The 21,924-nt window shown below is 40.5% G+C and overlaps 2 protein-coding genes across 3 annotated transcripts; both read right to left on the reverse strand.

Moving 5' to 3' along the window:
* Nucleotides 1-14,234: 14,234 nt before the first annotated feature.
* On the reverse strand, nucleotides 14,235-14,951 carry LOC137838313 (uncharacterized). The gene has a single exon (XM_068647562.1). It carries the CDS (start codon nucleotides 14,949-14,951, stop codon nucleotides 14,235-14,237), a length of 717 nt encoding a protein of 238 aa, XP_068503663.1.
* Nucleotides 14,952-15,793: 842 nt separating this feature from the next.
* Nucleotides 15,794-17,678, reverse strand: LOC137837314 (calmodulin). Of its 2 annotated transcripts, none has more exons than XM_068646291.1 (2): nucleotides 17,336-17,678; nucleotides 15,794-16,439 (listed from the first exon to the last, which is right to left on the reverse strand). In XM_068646291.1, the coding sequence occupies exons 1-2, from the start codon at nucleotides 17,409-17,411 to the stop codon at nucleotides 16,066-16,068; spliced, it is 450 nt and encodes a 149-aa protein (XP_068502392.1). In that variant the 5' UTR covers nucleotides 17,412-17,678; the 3' UTR covers nucleotides 15,794-16,065. The 2 variants fall into 2 exon arrangements, with proteins under 2 accessions (XP_068502392.1, XP_068502393.1); XM_068646292.1 differs by having other exon boundaries at nucleotides 16,542-17,542.
* Between the last annotated feature and the right edge of the window lie 4,246 nt (nucleotides 17,679-21,924).

The raw sequence follows: 21,924 nt of genomic DNA on the forward strand, positions 1-21,924 counted from the left end.
AAAGTAGTTTAGTATTTCATGGACCATGTATTGGGCCTAGTAGCATAGAATAATTGAACCTTATAATTTGGGCCAAGTAGAATAGGATTTTGGGCCCTGTATTTGGGTCAAAGGCAGAATAGGATTAGAATATGATATCATAAACCATCTAGGGTTATATTTGAGCTTCTTTAGCCTAATGAAGGCCTAGACGTCCAATAGGAGATGCACATAGAAGGAGGACGAAATTAACATGTGTTACACATGGGAGAAGGCATGGAGAGTGTGACTAGCCACATGACACTTCCTCGATGGAGAGTATTAGCACTAATGAAGAGATGACACAATGAACATGGAAAGCATGAGCTCCACTTAGAACATTGTCATTGGCCCTTCAGTTGTAGTTTGAATTTTGAATTTTTAAATTTTGGCTCTCTTTTGGGCTGACCTTAGCCTTATAACTAATTGTGCTAGCCTATTCTGAAATTAGTATGGAATTGATTTGTGTTATGTTGTCAAGTTGTAGCCTAAACAATTGTTTAAGCTCTCTCTAGGGTAGTCTTCCTCCTGACCTCCCATGTAACCTTTCTTAGTGAATTGGCCTAACTTCTCACTAGGCTATTTCCACCTTTCCACTCTAAAGTCACGCTTCATATCTTTACTTCTTCCACAATTTTTGCAAGCTACTTATCATATTCCATAAAAAAGAACTCAAGAAACAACAGAAGCATGGAGAAGAAGACCATCAATGAAGGTTATGGGAGAATGTTCCAACTTAACAATGTAAACAATTTACTTATATTTATTCTTTGTAATGCAGCATTTGTATGTTTACTTATATTCATTATGTATAATGCAATATTTATATGTTGATTTTTTTCTTTTTAGTATATATCATTACATTTAATATTTTTTTGAATAAAGATATGATTGATCCAAATAATACACCCCTTCCCCCACCCCCTCCCTCCCAAGGTGGGTTCCAGAGTCAACTGCCTACCCATAAAAAGGGTACACGTGCGACTAGTCTAAGAGAGTTGATTGTTAGTCGTAGTGTTGAACCAAGAATGCCCATCAAGTTTGATATGAATACAGGAAAATCTTTAGGAGAGCATAACACAAAAGTCACCATGTTTCAAAGATAGCGAAGAATCAAATATGGCAGACTATCATGTTATGAAAATCTTAATTGAATTAATCCAATCATAAGCAAACTAAAAAGCATATTTATAATTGGTATTTATTATGCAACTCACATATGATCTCTCAAATAGTAATTTGTTGAGGACAAAATGGATTTCATATGTTGGGCATTAATGGAGAGGTTTTAAGAGTGACCTCACTAGTCGTTATATTTATGGCCAATTGAGTGACAAGAACCCTTGTGATATATACTAGTTTCTTGATGAAGAGATGTGGCAAACTTTTCGAGAGAGACTATTAGACCCTACCTTTCAAGTATATTAAATTTTACATTTAAGGTGTGGTTTTTAAATATTTTTTGTTACATATATTTTTATTCATTCTTTATATGTGTAATGTATATAATAGACAAGGAGAAAAGTTGCACATGACATTCAAAAAAAGAATGTATGATAGGTTGAAGTGGATTACGATTTTTTAGGCCTCTTCCTCAGCTCCCAGTGATGAGTCAACTTTAGTTTGATATCTCCATCTCCCCGCCATGACAAATGGAACAGAGCTCACAAAAAATTATTAGGAGATTACACATCCGAAAAAAGTTTGGATCATAGCTGAGCGGATTGTAAATAACTCATGACATAAATTATTTTGACATATTTTAATGTAAGTTAATTTTTGTGTTGAAATCTACATTAAAATGTTTTTTTTGTAGGATCACTTGGTGGAACAAAGATCTCAGGGATCATTCGCTACGGAAGGGTGTCAAGACATATTAGCGGTTTCCTTCGTCGTTTATAACATCTAATTCGCGTTTGGAGTACTAGATAAGGGATAGGCATTAGTCAATTCTTTGGTACTCTAGCTCGACATGTTAGTTTAGGGTGTAGGGTTTAACTTAGTGAGGCCAACAAGAAACTTCTCAAAGATGAGCTTAAGAAGGAAATATTCAGCACATAGAAAAGTTGTCCTACTACTGAAGAATCAAGGGATGGTGGTGTTGATGTCCCTGTTGACTATGGATTGTACATTGATGATCCTCCCCAACATTTGGTGGCCTAAGGTAAATTTTATTACAATTATATATTTTTTTGTTTATATTTTTTTTATTGTCATATATTTATGTGGTCTTAGATGAAATATATACGTTGGGATCGATCATCCATCACTAGACGATTAAAGATGATATGATACGAGTGGTGATCATAGATGTTTGAGAATATTCTGAGGAGGTTCAAATAGTAGGATAGGTGGTGGACCATCTGGGAAGACACATATTGGGCCTTTAACAAGGGCCATTTCTAGAAGATTGGAAGAAGAAGAGAAGCTCAAAAGACTATTTTTATCGAGATTTTTTTTTTTTACTATTCTTCCAACTTTTTTAGTCTTGTAAAAATTGTACAAAGTAGTATAGGCTTTGTTTTAGGCTTGTATTTGTACCCATATTCTTGTGCTATGATTTAAGCCTAGTAAAGTAGAATAAAAATAAGAGTAGAGAGTCTAATTAGGGTTACAATTAGGCTTCCTTGAGCCTAATGTAACTCTGGATCGTCTAGGGTTTTGGAGAGTGTTTAAAAGGAGGCATGGACGACACCTACATGGGAAGGGAACCATGAATATCCAACTGGACCAGCCACATGGAAAGCATGAAGGACACTTGGTAACACCTTAATAGAGAGCATTTCTATCCAATCATAAACCTCCACTTGTATGCACATAAATGAAGAGGATTTGCTCCAAATAGAGTAGGCCATTTTTCATCCTAGGATTGCAGATTATTTTCAGTATTTAGCACCAAATTAGGCTATAAATAGAGGTGTTTAGTTCATGTCAATTCAGCTTAGATTTGACTAATGAATTGCTTCCAAAACTCAGCTTCAATTGTCTTTTAGCTCTCTCCTAGTTAGCACCTTTGTGTGTTTTAGCTTTGACCTTTTTAGGAGTTGGTCTCACCTCTTCTAAGTTTCAACTTTTATACTCCAATTCACCTTCTGCACGTAGTTTTCCTCCTCCATTGAAGTAAAAAAAACTCCTTCAACAATTTGCATGAAAGAATTAAATCAAAAGAAGCAAGGAGATGCAAGCTAGAATCACATCAACAGGCCCCAGGAAATTTTATCATTTGGCCAATTAGATTGGAAAAATTGATTGTAGTAATGGTTATTTTTAATACTTGATTTAATTGTGTATTATTCTTTATAATATCTTCACACGACTTATATTTATATATTAATTTTATTTAAATTTAGAATGACTCTAAAAATTCAAAAGTTGTCAACCCTCTAAAACTACAAATGTCTTATCACCAATGACTTGGTGCAGTGATAATGACAATGAGGAAGCAAATTGTCTAATAAGATATGTCTCCCGATGTTGTAGGTAGGGCCAATAACGTCCCTTTTCTATATGTCATAAGGATATTTGTGAGATTGTTAATTGTATTGATCAACTATCTATATCGGTTTTACAACTTTGTTTGTTGTATCATTAACCTTGAAAGTAGTTTAATATATTCATATTTTACTCTAACATTATTTTTTCAATGTTTAAGGTATTTACATCACCTCTACATCGAGAAAAAAATTCTTATATATATGGATTTCTTAACCTAGTTGTCATTCAGAGTTTAGGAAATAAAGCAAGTGATGTGCAAACATGCTTAATAGAGACATTTCAAAATACAGGCAAAGAAATGTATTTAGCACCTTACTTGCATCAGTAATTATATAATTTTAAATTATAGTTAATTAATTTATCTACAAACACTACTAGCTCATGGAGAGAGTTAATAAAAATTTACTCAAATACCTTAACTATTTAATTGTGAATTTCACTTTTTATTCATTAAGTCATTTTTTTTAGTTATTCAACGATTTATCTCCATTCAAGGAAAAAGATATTATAAGACATTAGAATGCAGTGGATTCATTTTTAAAAGTGTTTTTGATAAGTTATAAAATTATTTAGTTTATTTAAATATACAACTGGATGTTATATTTATCCTTTTTGTACAATGTTTATTGGATACCATTGAATTATCAAGGAATGAGTTTGTCTGGAAATTGTACATGGTTATATGCAAGAGATTGTTACTAATGAAAAGAGGAAAATTAATAAAGCAAACGAATTTTTAAAAAATATACAAACTTACAATGTAGGTTATAGCAATATCTAACAAAAAGTTTGATTTACTATGATAAGGGATATAAGTATTTGTCATAAAAAAAATCACTTACTATGAGAGCTTTGATGAGAACCATCATAATAAATCATATTTTCTATAATTATTATAGAAATACTAATCATAGAAAGTTTCGTCTAAACATACTATGATAGTTATATCTAGAACAATCATAGAAAATATGACGTACTATGGTATTTATATCTAGAAAAGTCATACAAATATATGACTTACTATGATGATTCTTCTTAGAACCGTCATAAAAATTGTTATGTAGCAATGGAGTTTTACATTAATTTTGCACATTTTATGATAGTTAATATACAACAAACATAATAAATTCAACTTATAGTCTACCTATGTATCGTTTTTGTTAACATATGAATTTTGGTCTAGTCCTCCCATATTTTTGTTTTTTTTTCTTTTTTTTAATAATACTTTTTTCATGTGATGGCAAATGATTGTTGTTATTTGAGGTGTCAGCCTAGCTGAGATGTCATGTAGCATAGTGATGCCTAATATGAAAGCTTTTTATATAAAAAAAAATTACTAAGACATTTTTTAACCGACATAGAAAGGGTAAAATTTCCATGTCGCGGTATATATGTTGTCGTTAGAACCATCTAAAAAGTATTGTAGAACCGTCATAAAAAGTCTCGTCTACACGAGTGATTCTGCATGCGCTAGGCGGATTGACTCTTTTTGCTTCATCCTTGTTTGCTTGTTTTTCTGCCCTTTTCCGATAAGATTTTATAGATTTCCTCTTTTCTTCTTTGTCTCTAAGTGCAACTTGAGTTGAAGGAAATTTCGCATGTTTTCCACTTATCTTTACACATTTTCTACACTAATTACATGCCTATTGATCCATGATTTTTGCTACAAATTGACCCTTATCATGCAACCTACACCGAGTCCTCAATTTTATCCCTTAATGTCACACAACCTTTTTATTGTGACTTTAGTTCTCATGATTCAGATCGTGCTTGTTATGATTGGTGTTCGGAAGTATTGGAACCTACTTGGGTGTGGGGGAGGAGTTCCTTAGTGAGGGCCTTTTCTAACTTACGTGCCTTGTTAGTTTTCAATGGTGTATATTGAGCGAAGCATAGAACACAAGGCTCTTTAGCCTTGCTTGGTTAAGATGTTTATTTACATAGTCTTTGTCATATTTCCTCTTTTCGATTAAGAACTCTGCTCTCATTTAGTTTCGAATGTCCTACTATTCTTGAAGCTACATGGATTTACCAACTCGGCACCGCCTCATCTAGGTTTAATGCTGGTTTTTTGCACAGGCTATCGACAATTATCCTAATCTTAATATAGTGATGAGGTGATGGAGTGCCACTTTCGGGTTTAAGTTTTGTATATTGAACACTACTTTTCTAAAGTGCTCCATCAACGTTCATAATGATTTGCCATTTTACTACCGAATATTTACCAAGACGATCGAGGTGAGATGTTATGCACAACTGGTTAAGAAATGTTTGCTGAATTTAATTTATGGAATGTGGCGACAAACCAGCTCAAAGTTACCCCTTGAAAGGTGTTAAAAATTCTGAACACAAGTGCATCTTCCATGGTTTATAATCCTATCTTAATAATATAGGCATCAACGTGCTTGTTAAGATTTTTCGTGTTCCAGGTGGAAACCTTGTTGTCTTGTTGGATAGTTCCTCTAAGTCCCATGGTGTGCACGAAATATTCTTAAACAAGAGTGAGATAATCTTTACGAGATGCCGTACTGTCTTTTATCTCTTAGTACACTTCTACTTTCTCCAAAATGCTTTAAGTGCCTATTCCATTCACTATGTGTTGATTGAGAACCAAAAGTGGGGTTGCTTCCAAAGACATACTTATAGTTAAGTTAATTTGGAAGTAAATAGGGTAATGATAATTAATGAATAGCGCATACCTTGGGATCACTATCTACTGATGCTAATTTTACCACATTTTTACCACTGTGGAATTTGAAATGAACCTATACTTTTTAACGATGAGATCATCTGTCCTTTGGATTAACACATTTACTTTAGTGAATGATGGTGTTTATTTTAGTAAATGATGGGGACTAAGTTGTAATCTCACACTTTTCTTACTTTAGTGAATGATGTTGATTAGGTTGTTAATATGATATACTGTTCCCGTACAACAATCCATTTAATCCGATAAAAAATTCCCAAAAACATTTGATCATAATGAAATCTTCGAAAACAATAATTTTCGTCTATTGTTATCCAAGTTATGAGTTTAAATCTCCATTTGTGCGAAGTTTATTAATATCTTTTAAAAAAAAAAAATTCTAGCCTATGTTAATGTTGTTCTCGAACAAGGTTAGAATCAAGAAAACGATTCGAGTTGTTCCTCTACCTCCTTGATCGGTCGGTCTGTACTTTTATTCTTCTCCAACCAAGTTCCTTACTCTCCTCCTCTCAATCTGTCTCTCGATCTCCGCAAAGTCCAAACTCGGATGGTACCTGCAAAAGGCACTCTGACGCTCAAGTCAGAATTGAGTGTTCGACACTCGGTACTGTGAGCACTGTATAATGACGTACCTGATTCTTGGATTTTGTGTCTATTTACAAGGTTATTATGGGCCTTTTCTTATTGGGCCAGATTATGGAGTTGGGTGATGTTTAGAAGTGTATTACTTAGCTTTTGGTTGTTAATTAGCTTCACCGGTCCTGCTTAAGTGTAATGGTCTTTGTGGCGTCGGTCGGCATAATGACTAGGTACCGAGTAATATCTCGGTCATGTGGGTCTTACTAGTACACTTGCCCCCAGAGGGTGGTTAATTCGAAAAGTCTTTGTCTGAGGCGTTATAACAGTTGGGCTTCTCGAGGTCTGATATGACGTTGAAGGCATCAAACACATGACGTGACGTGCATTAATGAAGGGTTTTATGGATGCCATTTGTCAAAGACCGTTGGATCGAGGAAGATCTAACAATTGAGATGAAAGTGACGTTTTGCCTCTCGAGTCCCACAAAGACTATAAATAGTTGTCCCCTACAGTTCCGAGTTACTGCTTTTCTTGCTCCGATATCTGAAACTCTCGTCCCGGCATGCTGTTTACCATACACTTCAAGAGGTTAGTCATGTCTTCCTTACCTTCTTCTTGGTCCTCCTCTTCTTCGTCTTCTTCTTCCTCTTCGTCTTCTTCTTCTAGCTCCTCCACGACCAAGCCTCTATCGGTCAGGGCAATTCAGATATTTCCCCTTGTGGGGAATGTCGTCGGGGGGATGATTCGAAAAGTTCTGTCGACCAGTCGGATTTCCTTGAACAGTCATCCTATCCCTTGGGGGCTTGATTGGGTAGACCCTAAGGTAACTGGGTTTACTTCTGTTTTTCTGAATGGGGCTTCCATTTCCTCTTTCTTGGAGAAGTACCCTATTTTGAAGTTGGATGCCAGCGATGGTATTCTGGTTGTTGACCATTGTCAACTGACCAATACCATATGTATGGGTCGGTCTTCTTCAGAGGATCCCTTCTTCTTCTTGTATTCTTGTCTTTTTCTTTATATACACATTGTCCTTCCTTTCGATGATTACACGATGCGCTTTCAGGCACTCAACATGGCTCCCTCTCAACTTCACCCAAATAGCTGGGCTTCCCTTCAAACCTTTTCTCTCATATGCGATGTATTTTGTGTATCTCCAAGTCCCTCTACTTTTCTAAGTTACTATACCTCCCACCCAATCGAACCCGTTAATTGGCATTCGCTTATCATTCGGTCAAGTAATATTCTTTTTAACCCTTTAACCACCTCGTATAAAAACTTTGAAGGTAAATTCTTCAAGCTTTTTGTTGAGCCCGAGGGCACGAGGTTCTCTTTTTGACGAAGCCGGTTGACCTAGGTTTCCTTTGTACTGGACTAGGAATCCTACTCGCTTTAAGGAATGGACCAAGAGATTTATTCTCTTTTCTATAAGCTCCCCCAAAGGCTCTTTACACTGATGTTGGCCCTCGACTGCTGCTGATAGAAGTAGAATAAGGCGAAGGGAAGGGAGAACCATCGCAACCACCCAGTCTCTGAGCAGTATCCTGACTCCTCCAGAGTGTCCTTCTCCAATTAATCATGAGTCTTCTTTAGCGGACGACGATACTCCTGGCCCTTTTGTCGTTGTTGTCCCTGCCTCCCAAACTTTGAAGGCCCCCTTATATCTTTTAGGGGGGATCTACAATTCTTTAGGAGTGTTTGGGTTTGTCTGTCGCTTGTTGCCGAGGAGCTTCTTATTGCTTTTCCTGAGGAGGATCTACTTCAGAGTGACATTGAGATGTTATGTCGGGGTTTCGTCATGACCCGGATGGGTGCTGATGCCCGAGGTTGTCATGTCGAGGAGATCTCGTGGCTTGAATATGAGCTGGCCGAGGCCTCAAGCTCGCTAAAATCATCCTTGGAGGTGGTCTCAGCCTTTGACGGGAAGATGGCTCAAGCGATGGCTAAACTCGAGATAGCTGAGACGAGGGCGGCCTAGACGGAGAGGCGGGAGAGGGAGAGGGTGGCCGAGGTGGCCAAGCTGAAGAAGGCTTTGAAGGAATCCAAGGCAGAGAACTCGGTGTTGTGCACCGAGAAGGCGACGGTTAATGCCGAGCTCAACAAGACCATGGACGACACCTTAGTGATGTGGTCTCCTCCTTTAGTTTAATCAATGAATTGGTCATTTTTCTTGCTTTTATAGCTCTTTCTTAATGTATAAGTTATAAAAACTTTAACAGCTAATCAGTCGACGTAATCTTGGAACATAATTAAGTTGCTAAGTTATAAATTGTTTTGGTCTCAGTCGGTGTGACCGATAAGGTTATGCGTGGTTTTTTAAATCCTTTAAGGTGTCGACAGGGTGTGCCGGTTAAGGCTACTTCCTTGAGTGAACCAAGTCTTTAAGGCATCGGCAGGGTATGCCGGTTAAGGCTACTTCCTTGACTGAACCAAGTCTTCAAGGTATTGATAGGCTATGCCGGTTAAGGCTACGTCCTTGACCGAACCAAGTCTTTAAGGTGTCGACAGGGTATGTCGGTTAAGGCTACATCTTTGACCGAACCAAGTCTTTAAGGTGTCGGCAGGGTATGCTGGTTAAGGCTACTTCCTTGACCGAACCAAGTTTTCAAGGTACCGGTAGAGTATGCCGATTAAGGCTACATTGATCGTGCCAAGTCTTTAAGGTGTTGGTAGGGTATGCTAGTTAAGACTATGTCCTTGACTGAACCAAGTCTTTAAGGTGTCGACGGGGTATGCCAGTTAAGGCTACCTCCTTGACTGAATTGATTTGTGTCTTCTAGTGTCGATAGGGTATACCTTTTGAGGTTTCGCCCATGATCGATTGAGCATTGACAAATGTGTAAACTTATCTTTAAATGCATTTGAAGAAAAATGCCTCATTGAAACCTACTCGATCGAAAACCCTCCTTAGGGAAAAAATGATCCGGCGAGGAAAAAGTACATAAATTTTATTGATGTTCAACTATAGTAAAACTTGAGGTGAGTGACATTCCACGTTCTCGGTACAATTTTTCTCGATAGCAAGTCTAAGTAATATGCTCCTCCAGCTGCAACATCTTGGATCCATAATGGGCCTTCCTAGTTGGAGGATGATGTGAGTTGATTAAGAGATGAAGCATTAATAGACACTTTCAAGAATTGGATCAAGATTCTACAAGCAATTCAAGAACATAAATCAAGGAACCCATTAGAAACCCATTTCAGGAACACAAATCAAGAAACCCATTTCAAGAATATGAACCGAATAGAACATTAACAAGTAATTCCAACCGATTAAAACAAGAACCAATGACAAACTATTGATTAGAAACATTCAATAGCAACATTTGACCGATTGAAAATCAAGAAAAAGAAACAAAACATGTTTTAGAGTTTTTGATATAGAATGAGTATGGAAGAAGAAGATGAAGAGTTGAAGAAACTTATGTGGTTGAAGACAATGGGAGTGATCACGTCACTTGGATGGTGGAAGGCTCCAAGATAAGACAAAGAGAAGGAGACCAAGTCTCACAAAGAAACCCCTCAAATTCTAGAGAGTAACCTCACTTTCAATTTCAATATTCAACTTTCAACTTATTATTCAAGGTACCAAGCACCCCTATTTATAATGGAGAGGGTCGATCATTGTACAAGGGAGAAGGAGTTGGAAAAGTCACTTTTCTAGCTTCTTCTAGCGCCTAAGAGAGAAAGGAATAGGAAGAGTCACTTCTTCCAACTTTTCCTAAAAAATGCGCCTATAATGTCTTACAATGAGAGGTATCTTTTGGTTTTCCTCTTTTGGCATTTTCCTAAGGCTAGTCCTATATTAAGAACACTAATAGGAAAAACTTCAAGTGTTGTGATCCTTGACCATTCCTCCTATTGATGACATCTTTAAATGTTTGTTGAGATTACCCTTCAAAATAGCATCCTTGGTTATCTTCATGCATTTTTGGTTCGCATCAGACGAGAACTTGCCTCTTGTCTTCGTGGCCTCACTTCGCATTCTCCAAACGAGGTCTCCCTTCTGGAAGCTTCTTGGTTGGACCTTCGTATTTTATTGCTTGGACGCTCGGAGCTTGCATGCGGCTTCGTGGATCTTGCTCTAATCTCGGAGCTTGTTTAATAGGTCGAGTCTGACCAACATGCTCTCCTGATTCAAAGATAAATAAAAGAGTTGTCTTCTGAAAGAAGGTTCATCTAACTCGACTGGTATCATGGCTTCAATGTGGTATGTTAGGCTATAGGGTGTCTCTTGTGTTGAGGTTTAGGGTGTGCAGCGGTACGCCCATAATACCTCTATCAACTCTTTGGCCCATCGTCCCTTTGTTGTGTCGAGTCGTTTCTTCAATTCATTAATGATGACCTTATTTGTGGCCTTAGCCTGCCCGTTGGTTTGGGAGTGCTCGACTGAGCTTGTTATTGATTTTTATTTGAGGTCCTCGTAAAAGGAATGGAGCATCGGTTAATGAAATGCTGACCATTATCGGTTATGATGGTGTGTGAAACTTCGAACCGACACACAATACTTCTCCATACGAAGTTCTGGACATTCTTGGCTGAGATGGATGCGAGGGGTTTAGCTTTGATCCACTTGGTGAAGTAGTCTACCCCAACCAAGAGGAATTTAGTTTGCCCCTTGCTTGGGCTGAAGGGGCTAATGATGATCATTCCCCATGTGGCGAATGAATATGGCGGTATCATATTGTGGAGTGTTTCCAGCTTAAGATGGGACAAGGGGCCAAACTTCTAGCCCTTGGTCTGCACAATCGGCCAATAGTACCCAGCTCGAAGCACCTTGGCAGCCATCGTTCTTCCGCCCGAGTGGTTTCCACACGCTCCCTCGTGGATTTTCCGGATGACATACTCTGTCTGCACTTTGGCGATGGATTTTAGTAGCGGCCTAGAGTATCCTCTTCGGTAGAGGTCCTGACCGATCATTGTGTACCTCGCGTACTGCAGCCTCATCGTCGTTTCCTGCTCTGGCTTGTAGGTGTCGAGCTCTAGGTACTGAATGATTGGAGTCATCCAGGTCTCGACCTTAGTTACGACCAGGCACTCGACCTCTTCTACACTGGGTCATTTTAGGCAAATCTGTACTACAGATTTGTGGTGGCTCTTTTTCTTTGTCATTGCAATCCGAGACAACGCATCAGCTTTCGTGTTGTCCTCCCGGCATATGTGTTCTATCATTACCTTTTTAAATTAGGCAATGAGGTTAGAGACCGTATGGTAATACTTCTGTAGCAGAGGTTCCTTCACCTCAAACTCTTTTTTGATCTAACCCACCACCAATTGGGAGTCGCTTTTGCACGTTATTTCGCGAGCTCCCATGTCATACACCAAGTTCATCCTCCCAGGATAGCCTCGTACCCAACTTGATTGTTGGTGGCCTTGAACCCGAACAGGTCCTTCAAGGACAACCCCTGCTCCACATGTCGTTTTGTTGGATGAACCATCCACGTATATCGTCCACCCGGCTGAAGGATCCTTCTGTGGAGTTAGCTTGACATAGAAATTAGCTAAGCATTGGGATTTGATTACACCCTTCGGCTCATAGTGGATGTCAAACTCTAAGAGTTCCACCGACCACCTTATCATGCGTCCTGCAAGATCTAGCTTAGATAAAATTTTAAAATTTGGATAGTCGGTCCTTACCGTAAGGTGTGGTTCTGGAAGTACGATTGCATTCATCTGGCCGTCAGGACCAGGGCAAGTGCTGCCTTTTCTATCATTTGATATCTTGTCTCGGCCACATAGAACGTCCGGCTAACAAAATATACGGTCTTTCTTCCTCCATCTCTTGGACGAGCACTGCACTTACTACCTCCTCAGAGACCGACAAGTAGACAATTATTGGCTGGTCAAATCTCGACTTTTCAATTACTACTGGTGAGGATAGGAATTCCTTCAAGTGTTGAAAGATTTCTTCACACTTGTCATCCCAGCTGAACTTGGTTGCTTTACAAAACAATTGTACCATCAGTTGTGTTTGCTATGCTAACTGAGGGATAAATCTTGAGAGGGCAGTAAGATGCCCTATGAGCTATTGCACCTCTTTCATGTTCTGAAGGCTTCACATCTCGATTATCGCCCGACATTTGTCCGAGTTGGCTTCAATTCCCTGGTGGGTTAGCAAGAAACCCAAAAACTTTTCTCCTTCCACGCTGAATGCGCACTTCTCCGGATTGAGCCTCATATTTGTTCGCCTTAGTGCATCAAATACTTCATCCAGGTCTTTGATGTGTTTGTCACATGAGTCCAACTTCACCACTGTGTCATCTACGCAGACCTCTACATTCTGACTTATCAGTCCCTTGAAGACTTCGTCCATGAGTCGCTGAAAGGTTGCTCCAACGTTCTTCAGGTTGAATGACATTACCTCATAGTAGTAATTCGCATCCTCCGTCATGAAGGCGGTTTTTTCCTTGTCCCTCGGGTGTGTGCTAATCTGGTTGTAGCCAGAGTATGTGACCAAGAAACTGAGAATTTTATGACCGGTCGCGCCATCAACTAACTGATCAATATTAGGGAGTGGATATGAATCCTTAGGGCACGCCTTGTTGAGGTTTGTGTAGTCTACGCATATCCTCCATTTACTGTTATTCTTCATGACCATACTACGTTGGCCAACCAAATGGTATACCGAGTCTCTCGTATAAACCCGACTGATAAGAGCTTCTCGGCCACCTCCTTCGTTGCCAATCTCTTCTTCTCGCTAAGCTTTCGATTCTTATGTGCGATTGGACGCGCTTCCTTGTAAACTGAAAGCTTGTGAGTAATGATATTCGAGCTTACCCCCAACATACCAATTTTAATTGTCTTGCTCGCCTCTCCTTTGCCAAAGGTGATATAAAGCTCGATGTACCCTCACGTGCTTACTCTTTCACCTGAGAAGCCGACCACATGATCGTCATACAACTTCATCCCCTCTTCAGTTATCCTCGTTTATTTGAACGTTTTTCAGTAGAGGATGTCTATCGAACTACCCTGGTCCACCAGTGTCTTCATGATGGTGAACTTGTCGATATCGACCGATATCACCATGGGGTTGTCCTGTAAAGGGTCGACACCCTTGAAGTCTTCATCGGTGAAGGTGATGTGTGGCATCCTCGGTCGGAACGAGATGGTGTTCACCTGATGCACCGTCCTCAGGTGCGTCTTTCAGGCGCTATTGGAGCTACTTCCCCCAGCAATTGTGTTGATGACCTCTTGGTCACCCCTTCTCTCATCTCTTCTTAGAGGGTCTTCTCTTCTCTGCCTACGCTCGAGTCAGCAGTCGTCTTCTCGTGCTCTCGAAGGGCAGTCGTCTTCTCGTTCTCTCAAAGGGCAATAGTCTCTCCGTCTTGTTGGCTCTTCCCTCCTTGGGGACCCTTCGCCCCTTTGCCCTCTGCACAAATTGGCGAAGATGTCCATCTTGGATAAGTTCCTCGATCTTATCCTTCAGTGCTTGGCATTCCTATGTGGTGTGTCCACTGTTTTTGTGGTACCGACACCTACGAGTATGGTCGGCATTCTCAGGGCTTGCAACCTTCCTTAATGGTGGAATCAGCTCGACACTAAAAGCCATATCTAAGATCTTTCCCCTGTTGGCACTTAAGGGGGTATATCTCATGAACCGATGCCCCCAGTTGTCTCTCCGCCTATCTACTCGACCAATAGTTGGTCGGTTTTGACGCTCCTTTTCCTTAACTCCACCTGCTTTTTCCTGATTCCTAAACTCTCTCAGCTCCTCTAGTTGCATGAACTTAGCAGCCCTCCACCTAAGCTCGTCCAAGTTTGCAGCTACATGCATGCACAAGTTGTTGGCAAATAGCCTCGGTGGTAAGGTCGTGATAATATGGCGCATGGACACATCCGGGCTCAAATTTTGAATGCTCGTGGCCACCTTCCTAAACCTGTCGATGAACTTCCTCAAGGACTTCCACTTCTCTTGAAGAATGTTGACCAGGGCAATGGAGGTCAGCCGATGCGATCGGCTACTGGCGAACTGTACCTCAATGTTGGACGCCAATGTTTCAAAGCTGTTGACGGAGTTAGGAGGGAGCTTCGTAAACCAACTCAAAGCTCCTCCTTTCAATGATGTACGGAACACTCGGCACAAAACTGCATCTTCTAAGGTGTACAAGCTCATATGCGTGGTGTACATGTCCATGTACTCGTCAGGGTCGATCATGTCGCCATAGCAATCCCTGTTAAAGTCTTTCCACTTAACCGATAGTGTAACCCCGATTATGGAATCGGTAAAGGGGTGTCAACGAGCCGAGTCCAGAGTAAGACTGACTTGGTCGGATAGAACTCACCGTCAACCTCCTGGGTGTGGATCTTGTCCTTCGGCTCCTCAATAATCTTAGGTCCAGTGGGGGTGGTGAAGCCCTCCCGACAAGATTAGTCGATCCAGCAGACGGTCCCCCCTCCACGAACTTTCTTTTTATCTCTTCATTCTCCTTTGGGAGAGCTAGGATCTTATCCTCATTCTTATGTGTGATCTCCTCATTCCTTCATCTCAGCCATCTCCCTTTGCAGAGACATCAAAAGTGTCATCTACCTCCTCAGTCGGTTTGCACCTATTCCTCTCCAAGCAAGCTCCTTACTCTCCTCTCTCAATCTGTCTCTCGGGTTAGACACTCCAACACTCAAGTCAGAATTGAGTGTTTGACACATGGTACTCTAAACATGATATAAGGACGTACCTAGTTCTTAGATTTTGTGTCTATTTATATGGTTATTAGGGACCTTTTCTTATTGAGCCAGATTATGGAGTTGAGTCATTTTTAAAAGTGTATTACCTAGTTTTTTATTGTTGATTAACCTCAATGATCCTGCTTAAGTGTAATGATCTTTGTGACATCGATCGACATAATAATCGATACCTAATAATCTCGATCGTGACGACCTTACTAGTAGAAATGCTTTTAGGTATTAACTGACATCAGGTTATCTCTCAACAAAATAATTCTAAAAATAAATATTTCGACATGTTTCAAAAACCAAAATGAGCAGTGGTAAAATGAGTAGTGGTAGAAAATTTGAAGTGACATTAACATTTTATGGATAAAATTACAAGACATGCTAAGAAGGTATGTTCCACTACAGCTGTTGGTAGCAGGACTTACAAGAGTTACAACTAATTGAAGTTTTCATATTCGATTCAAAACCACCAAATAAAAATTTAGGAAGAAGGAAAGGACAAGGACTCTTACACCACTGTTATACAACTCAAATCTAAGTCCTTCCCACACCCTTTTTTTCATCATTTCTTCATTTAGGATTTTGCGGACATAACGTGATCACTTGGCCATCATCACCTTAACGAACTCCTCGTAGTTTATTTGGCCATCACCATCAACATCAGCCTCACGAATCATCTCATCAACCTCTTCATCAGTGAGCTTCTCTCCAAGGTTTGTCATCACATGGCGGAGCTCAGCAGCAGAAATGAACCCATTTTGATCCTTGTCGAAAACCCGGAATGCCTCTTTGAGCTCCTCTTCAGAATCAGTGTCCTTCATCTTCCTAGCCATGAGGTTTAAAAACTCAGGGAAGTCAATGGTACCATTCCCATCAGCATCCACTTCGTTGATCATGTCCTGGAGCTCTGCCTCAGTTGGGTTTTGCCCCAATGAACGCATAACAGTTCCAAGCTCTTTAGTTGTGATACAACCTGAAAGTTCACCCCCATATACAATAAAATCAATAACGGCTTCTAATTCATAGCATTGTTTCGTAATTAGTTACTTTAATATCATTAACCAATCACTCCTACATAGGATAGTGTGTATAATAAACTTTTCTCATTCAATCAATCTCCGGGTCCACCAACTGTATATTAGTTAAATGTTGTCATCTATGAATTTGTGTCCCTGATTTCCTCCCTTAGCGTCACGATCTTGATTAACGCAGATTATTGATCAGAAAATACAGAAAAATTGTAGAATAACTATTTGTTCCTTTCTTCTCTCTCTTGTCCCTAAATTGCATACACCAAAACATCACAGATAACAACAACACGCCATGACCATGATCTAGAACCCCATAAATAACAAAATAAAAAAACAGAAACATTTTTCCTTTTGAAAATATAAAAAAATAAGACATCACATGCAATTCACCTATCAAAAAACAAAAATTGAAACAAACAAATTTTCAATAGTGTCACCCGTCCCTTTCTCTCTTCTCCTCAACAACCAAACAGAAACATGGAAAACAATCACTAGAATAACGAAAAACATTAACGTCATGCCCACTGGGAAGCTCAAATAATAATAATTATAATGATGATAAACAGCATATGCACTTATCAGAGATCAAATAACCCGTAAGCATGTTAAAGTATCAACATCAATTTCTGATTGGGGGATTCATATAAAACATCCTAATGCGTAGATTTAAACTAATAATGATAATAATCGAGATCTAAGTGGACTAAATTGAAAACGAAACCGATTTTAAGAGGGAAAAAATATAATCTGTGTAATTTAATTTCCTAATTAGCGACCGATCTATGAAAACCGCAATCGGCAAAATCAAATTAAACACACAAAATATGAGAGAGCAAACCATCGCCGTCCTTATCGAACAAGCTAAAGGCCTCCTTAAACTCGGAGATCTGCTCGTCGGTGAGTTGATCAGCCATTTAATTGTTCTTCGGTAACTAAAGTTGCTCTTTCTTTTCTTCTTTCCTTCGAGTTTCTTCGATCGAATATGAAGAGAGAGATAGAGAGAGAAAGACAGCGCGTTTGAATGCGGATGGATGGATGGATGGTTACAAACAAGTGTGTTGGCGTTGTTTATATAGGAAGGACCTTCCGTGTCATCAATCAATCAATGTTATCGTAGCTACGTAACGCAACGCGGTTTCCACACACCTTTACCGTTTTCTACTTTTCCTTTACTGTTTCTCTTTTTGCAATTTCTTTTTTTTCAATGATATGAAAAAGAAATCTTTTACAACTGATTTAATAATATAAAAATATATATTATTACTTTAATTAAAAAATAATTAAAATACTAATATATTAACTATTAAGTGGTTAATTTTCATTGGTAGATTAATATCACTTTTCTTTAAATTTTTTTAATATATTTTTTATATATATAAAAGTCATTCTAAGTATCATTATGAAATGAGATTTCTTAACTAGTATGAAACCTCATCAATTATTTTTCATCACTTCAATCTTTCAGTTTTTTTTTTATCTTATCTGTTCTTCTTTCACTTTTTTTTCTCTATCTTTTTTAAATCCTGAAATTAATACAAATTTATGAATAAATAGTTCTTATTCATATTATAATCACAAAATACGTAAAAATATTTAAATTAATAAATTAAAAGTTAAATTATAGTTATTTTATCAATAAATATTCATAAATGCATGTATTTTAATATAAAATATTATTAATATCATTGAGTTATGACACTTATCAACTTCTCCAATCTATAATCTTATTTGTCCTCAAGCAAAGTACATGAATATAAATAAATCATATTTAAGTTCAAATATCAAAAGAACATTATGTACTAAATAACAAGTTAAATTATAAACTTATAAAGCTTCCAACTTCCAGGATAACAACTAAAACAATGAAATGACAATTTATCAAGGAATTTCTTCTCATATTCTCACAAGTAAGTGTTTCTCTCAATTTTCATTGAATCCTAACAAATCACAATTTGTTCTCGAACGGGTTTGGGACTTAGAGAACGATTCCTCTTGCCTATACCTTTGGTCGGTCACTGATGCTCCAAGCTTCCTACTCGCCTTTCTTCTCTCGGTCGTCTGCCTCCACAGGCGGGGGTGGTACCTGCAGAAGGCACTCCAACGCTCAAGTCAGTCGTGGTGTTAGCACTCGAGTGTCAGAGTACTGTAGATAATGACGTACCTTTCTTCTTGAAATGTGTGCAATTTATATTACCTTAATGACCCTTCATTGGTGGATCGGATAAGGAGGTTGGTTCATGTTTAGGGTTGCACTAAACAACCATTAACTATGGATTAACCCTGCTAACTTAAGTCAACCCTTGGCTCGTCGCCAAGGGTCGGTTGGTGACGTGTCGTCATGTGACCTTCTCACCATGGTTAGGTGGTTAATTGGTCTGAATGCAGGTCGACTCATTGAGTCGTTTGGTAGTGTCAGTACACTTGCCCCCCAGGCTCAAGAGCTGGTACAGCCGAAGAGTCTGAGAGTTGGGATTCGGTCGATGGTGTAATGATGGGTGAGGTGACTGGAAGCGACGCCTGAGCGGGTGATGTGACGTGCATTTATGAGGGGGGTGTTTTGGGCGCCAAACGATGTGGGTCGTTGGATCAAGAAGATCCAACGGTTGAGATCTTATGACGTTTGGGATTCTGAGACATCTTTGGGCTATAAATAGGGATTGAGAATAGTGGCTTCTCACGCGTTCTGATATTCATTGAGCTCCGACACCCGAACGAATCCGAGCAATCTTCGCTGCCTCCCTTGTTCGTCTTAAGGTTAGTCATGTCTACCCGTTCGCGTCTTACATCTTCTTCTTCTCCCGCTTGATCTCGTCTTCCCAACTCTCCTTCTTGTTCGTCTTCGTCGTCATCTTCGTCTTCTTCATCCACTTCCTCCTCCGACAGAGTCATCTCGATCAGGGCAATTCAGACTATTGCCCCACAAGTGGAGGAAGTAAAGGGTGATGACGTTGGTAACGCGTCAGACCGGTCGAGCTCATCTGAGCAATCACGTCCTCATGGGGGCCCTGCTTGGATCGATCCCAAGGTATGTGAGATCGCGTGCGTGTTTCATACGGACTCCTCAGTGGCTGATTTTTTTAATAAGGTTTCAGTCTTGAAGGCTTCAGCCGAGGACTCCTTATTGTCGTTCGACCCTTGTTCGCTGGACGACCATGTGTATAAGGAGCGGTCATCTACCGAACCCTCCTTCTTCTTCATGTACAGTTGTCTTTTTTTCGAATTTGCATCTGTCACTTCCCTTTGACACATTCACGGTGAGTGTCCTTCAAACGCTTAACGTGGCGCCGAGTCAATTGCACCTTAATACGTGGCCATCCATGCAGGCTTTCCGCGTGGTATGCCAGACATTTGGGATGCATCCTCTTCCTTCTTGCTTTCTTCACTTCTATGCCTCTCACCCCTCTGAGCTGGTTGGTTAACACTCCTTTGTCATTCGGGCTGGTAGTGTGTTGTTCAAGGCTTTCACGGCCTCCTATAAGAACTTCAAAGAAAGGTTCTTTAAGGTGTTCGTGGAGCCGGCGGGCACGCTCTTCTTTTTTTATGAGGTCTGCCAGCCAAGATTTCCCTTGTTTTGAACGAGGAGTCCTACAAAGATAAAGGATTGGCCACACCCGGTCAATCCAAGCGAAGGCGAGCGAGAGGTTTTCGCTTTGTTCGATAGCCTTCCAAAGAAGCTCCCCGCTCAGCTACTGATGTCCTTGTACACAGAGACCGATCGTGAGGCGGTTTTCGAGGGTATGTTTGATATCTTTAGACCTTCGGTTGCTCATCTTATATTTTTAACTAACGTGTTGTTTTTATTTCAGTAATTGCAAAGAGAGAGATACCGCAGGCGGTCAGTATGTTAACCATCTTCAAAGACAAGCTGAAGAGGAAAAGGGGGGTTGCCGACATCGAGCCCTCTCCTGCAGATACCGCCTGGGTGGGTTCTTCATCGAAGAACCCCAAGAAGAGGACCCGAAGGGCGGTAACATCGCCCGCACCTTTCAGGCTCCTGGGAGATGCCGACCCCTCCTCTAAGTCGAGCGACTGTTCGTGTCGGCTCGCCACCAACCAACGAGTTCAACCGGCCCATACTAACAGCGGTCGCCATGCCTGTGGCGGTCGTCCAGGAGTCATCCCTGCCACTACTAGGGGGTGACTCATGTTTTACAAGGGCGATGAACTTCGTCCTGCCCTCAAACCTTGAAGAGCTCATAGGGTCGATCCTTGAGGACGACCTTCTCGACGACGGTGTCGAGATGATATGCCGAGGTCTGATACTGACTCGCCGGGGGGCGAAGGCTCGCAGGCGGCGCGTATCACGCCTCGAGCACCAACTTCAGGCTGCCGAGTTGGAGAAGTTGTGTTCGCAGGCTGCCGAGTTGGAGCTTGGGGCATCTCGGGTGGCCGAGTTGGAGAAGGCTGAGGTTGAGAGGGCGGTCGAGGTTGCCCGGTTGAGGAAGGCCCTGGAGGAGGCCGAGCGCAAGGGGGCGTCTCTGGAAGGGGAGGTCGTTTCTTTGCGCCAAGGGAAGGAGTCGGTGGAGGCCGAAGTGCTAAAGACAATGGAAGACACCATGGTCTTAATTATTCAAAGCTTCAACCTGGCCGCTCGGCAGGCTGGGGTGCTGTACGGGGGGGCCTCCACCTTCTGGTCAATTTGACCCAAGTTATGGAGGTCTTCAACGGCCAACTGGTTCCTGCGGACGAAGTCCAAAACCTGTAGAGTGCCAACCAGCCAGGCCCGAGCGAGAATGTTGAAGATTAGAGCTTAGGCTTTTAGGCTTTCTCTTTCGTTTGTTTCGTTCCCTTGAGGTCGGGGTGTGGCCTCTACCTTTTGTTTGAGAAATAGAATCGATCGCTTTTTAATTCCAACATTTTGTACAAGTCTTTTCTTTCGGTCGGTGTGGTGTGAGTTAATAACAACTAACTTAATAAAACCAATCGGTGTAAGGTGATGCGATCGGTCGCTCGAGAGTAAATTGCTTAACAAATTAAGGGCGGTCGACCATTAAAACATAGCATTGTAAAGAGCGTCTTATTTAGACAAGTTAAATTATGTGGTCGGTGCAGCTAGTGGTATCAGGATGGACTGATACGCTTGAGTGAGAATCGGGAGGGAATGCCGGTTAAGGCTACATCCTGGCCAAACCGTGGTTACAAGGTGTTGGGAGGGTATGTCGATTAAGGCTTCATTCTAGCCAACACTTGTACTTGGGTCTCGGGAGGATATGCTGGTTAGGGCTTCATCCTGACCAACACTTGTACTTGGATTTCGGGAGGGTATGTCGGTTAAGGCTTCATCCTAGCCAACACTCGTGCTTTGGGTATCGGGAGGGTATGTCGGTTAGGGCTTCATGTTGGCCGAACCATGTCTCTTATGTTGATTTTATGATTGGCACATTGTTTGATGAAAACGCTTCTTTGAAACCCCTCTAATCGCTAGTG

The sequence above is a fragment of the Phaseolus vulgaris genome, chromosome 4 (genome assembly GCF_000499845.2).
Source record: "Phaseolus vulgaris cultivar G19833 chromosome 4, P. vulgaris v2.0, whole genome shotgun sequence".
Taxonomy (NCBI): Eukaryota; Viridiplantae; Streptophyta; class Magnoliopsida; order Fabales; family Fabaceae; genus Phaseolus; species Phaseolus vulgaris.

Excerpts from the sequence above, each read along its gene's own strand:
- LOC137837314 (XM_068646291.1), bottom strand. The coding sequence starts at position 17,411 with ATGGCTGATCAACTCACCGACGAGCAGATCTCCGAGTTTAAGGAGGCC. Across the intron at positions 16,440-17,335 it reads GTTCGATAAGGACGGCGATG|GTTGTATCACAACTAAAGAG; the intron begins GTTTGCTCTCTC and ends GTGAACTTTCAG.
- LOC137838313 (XM_068647562.1), bottom strand. The coding sequence starts at position 14,951 with ATGATCGACCCTGACGAGTACATGGACATGTACACCACGCATATGAGC.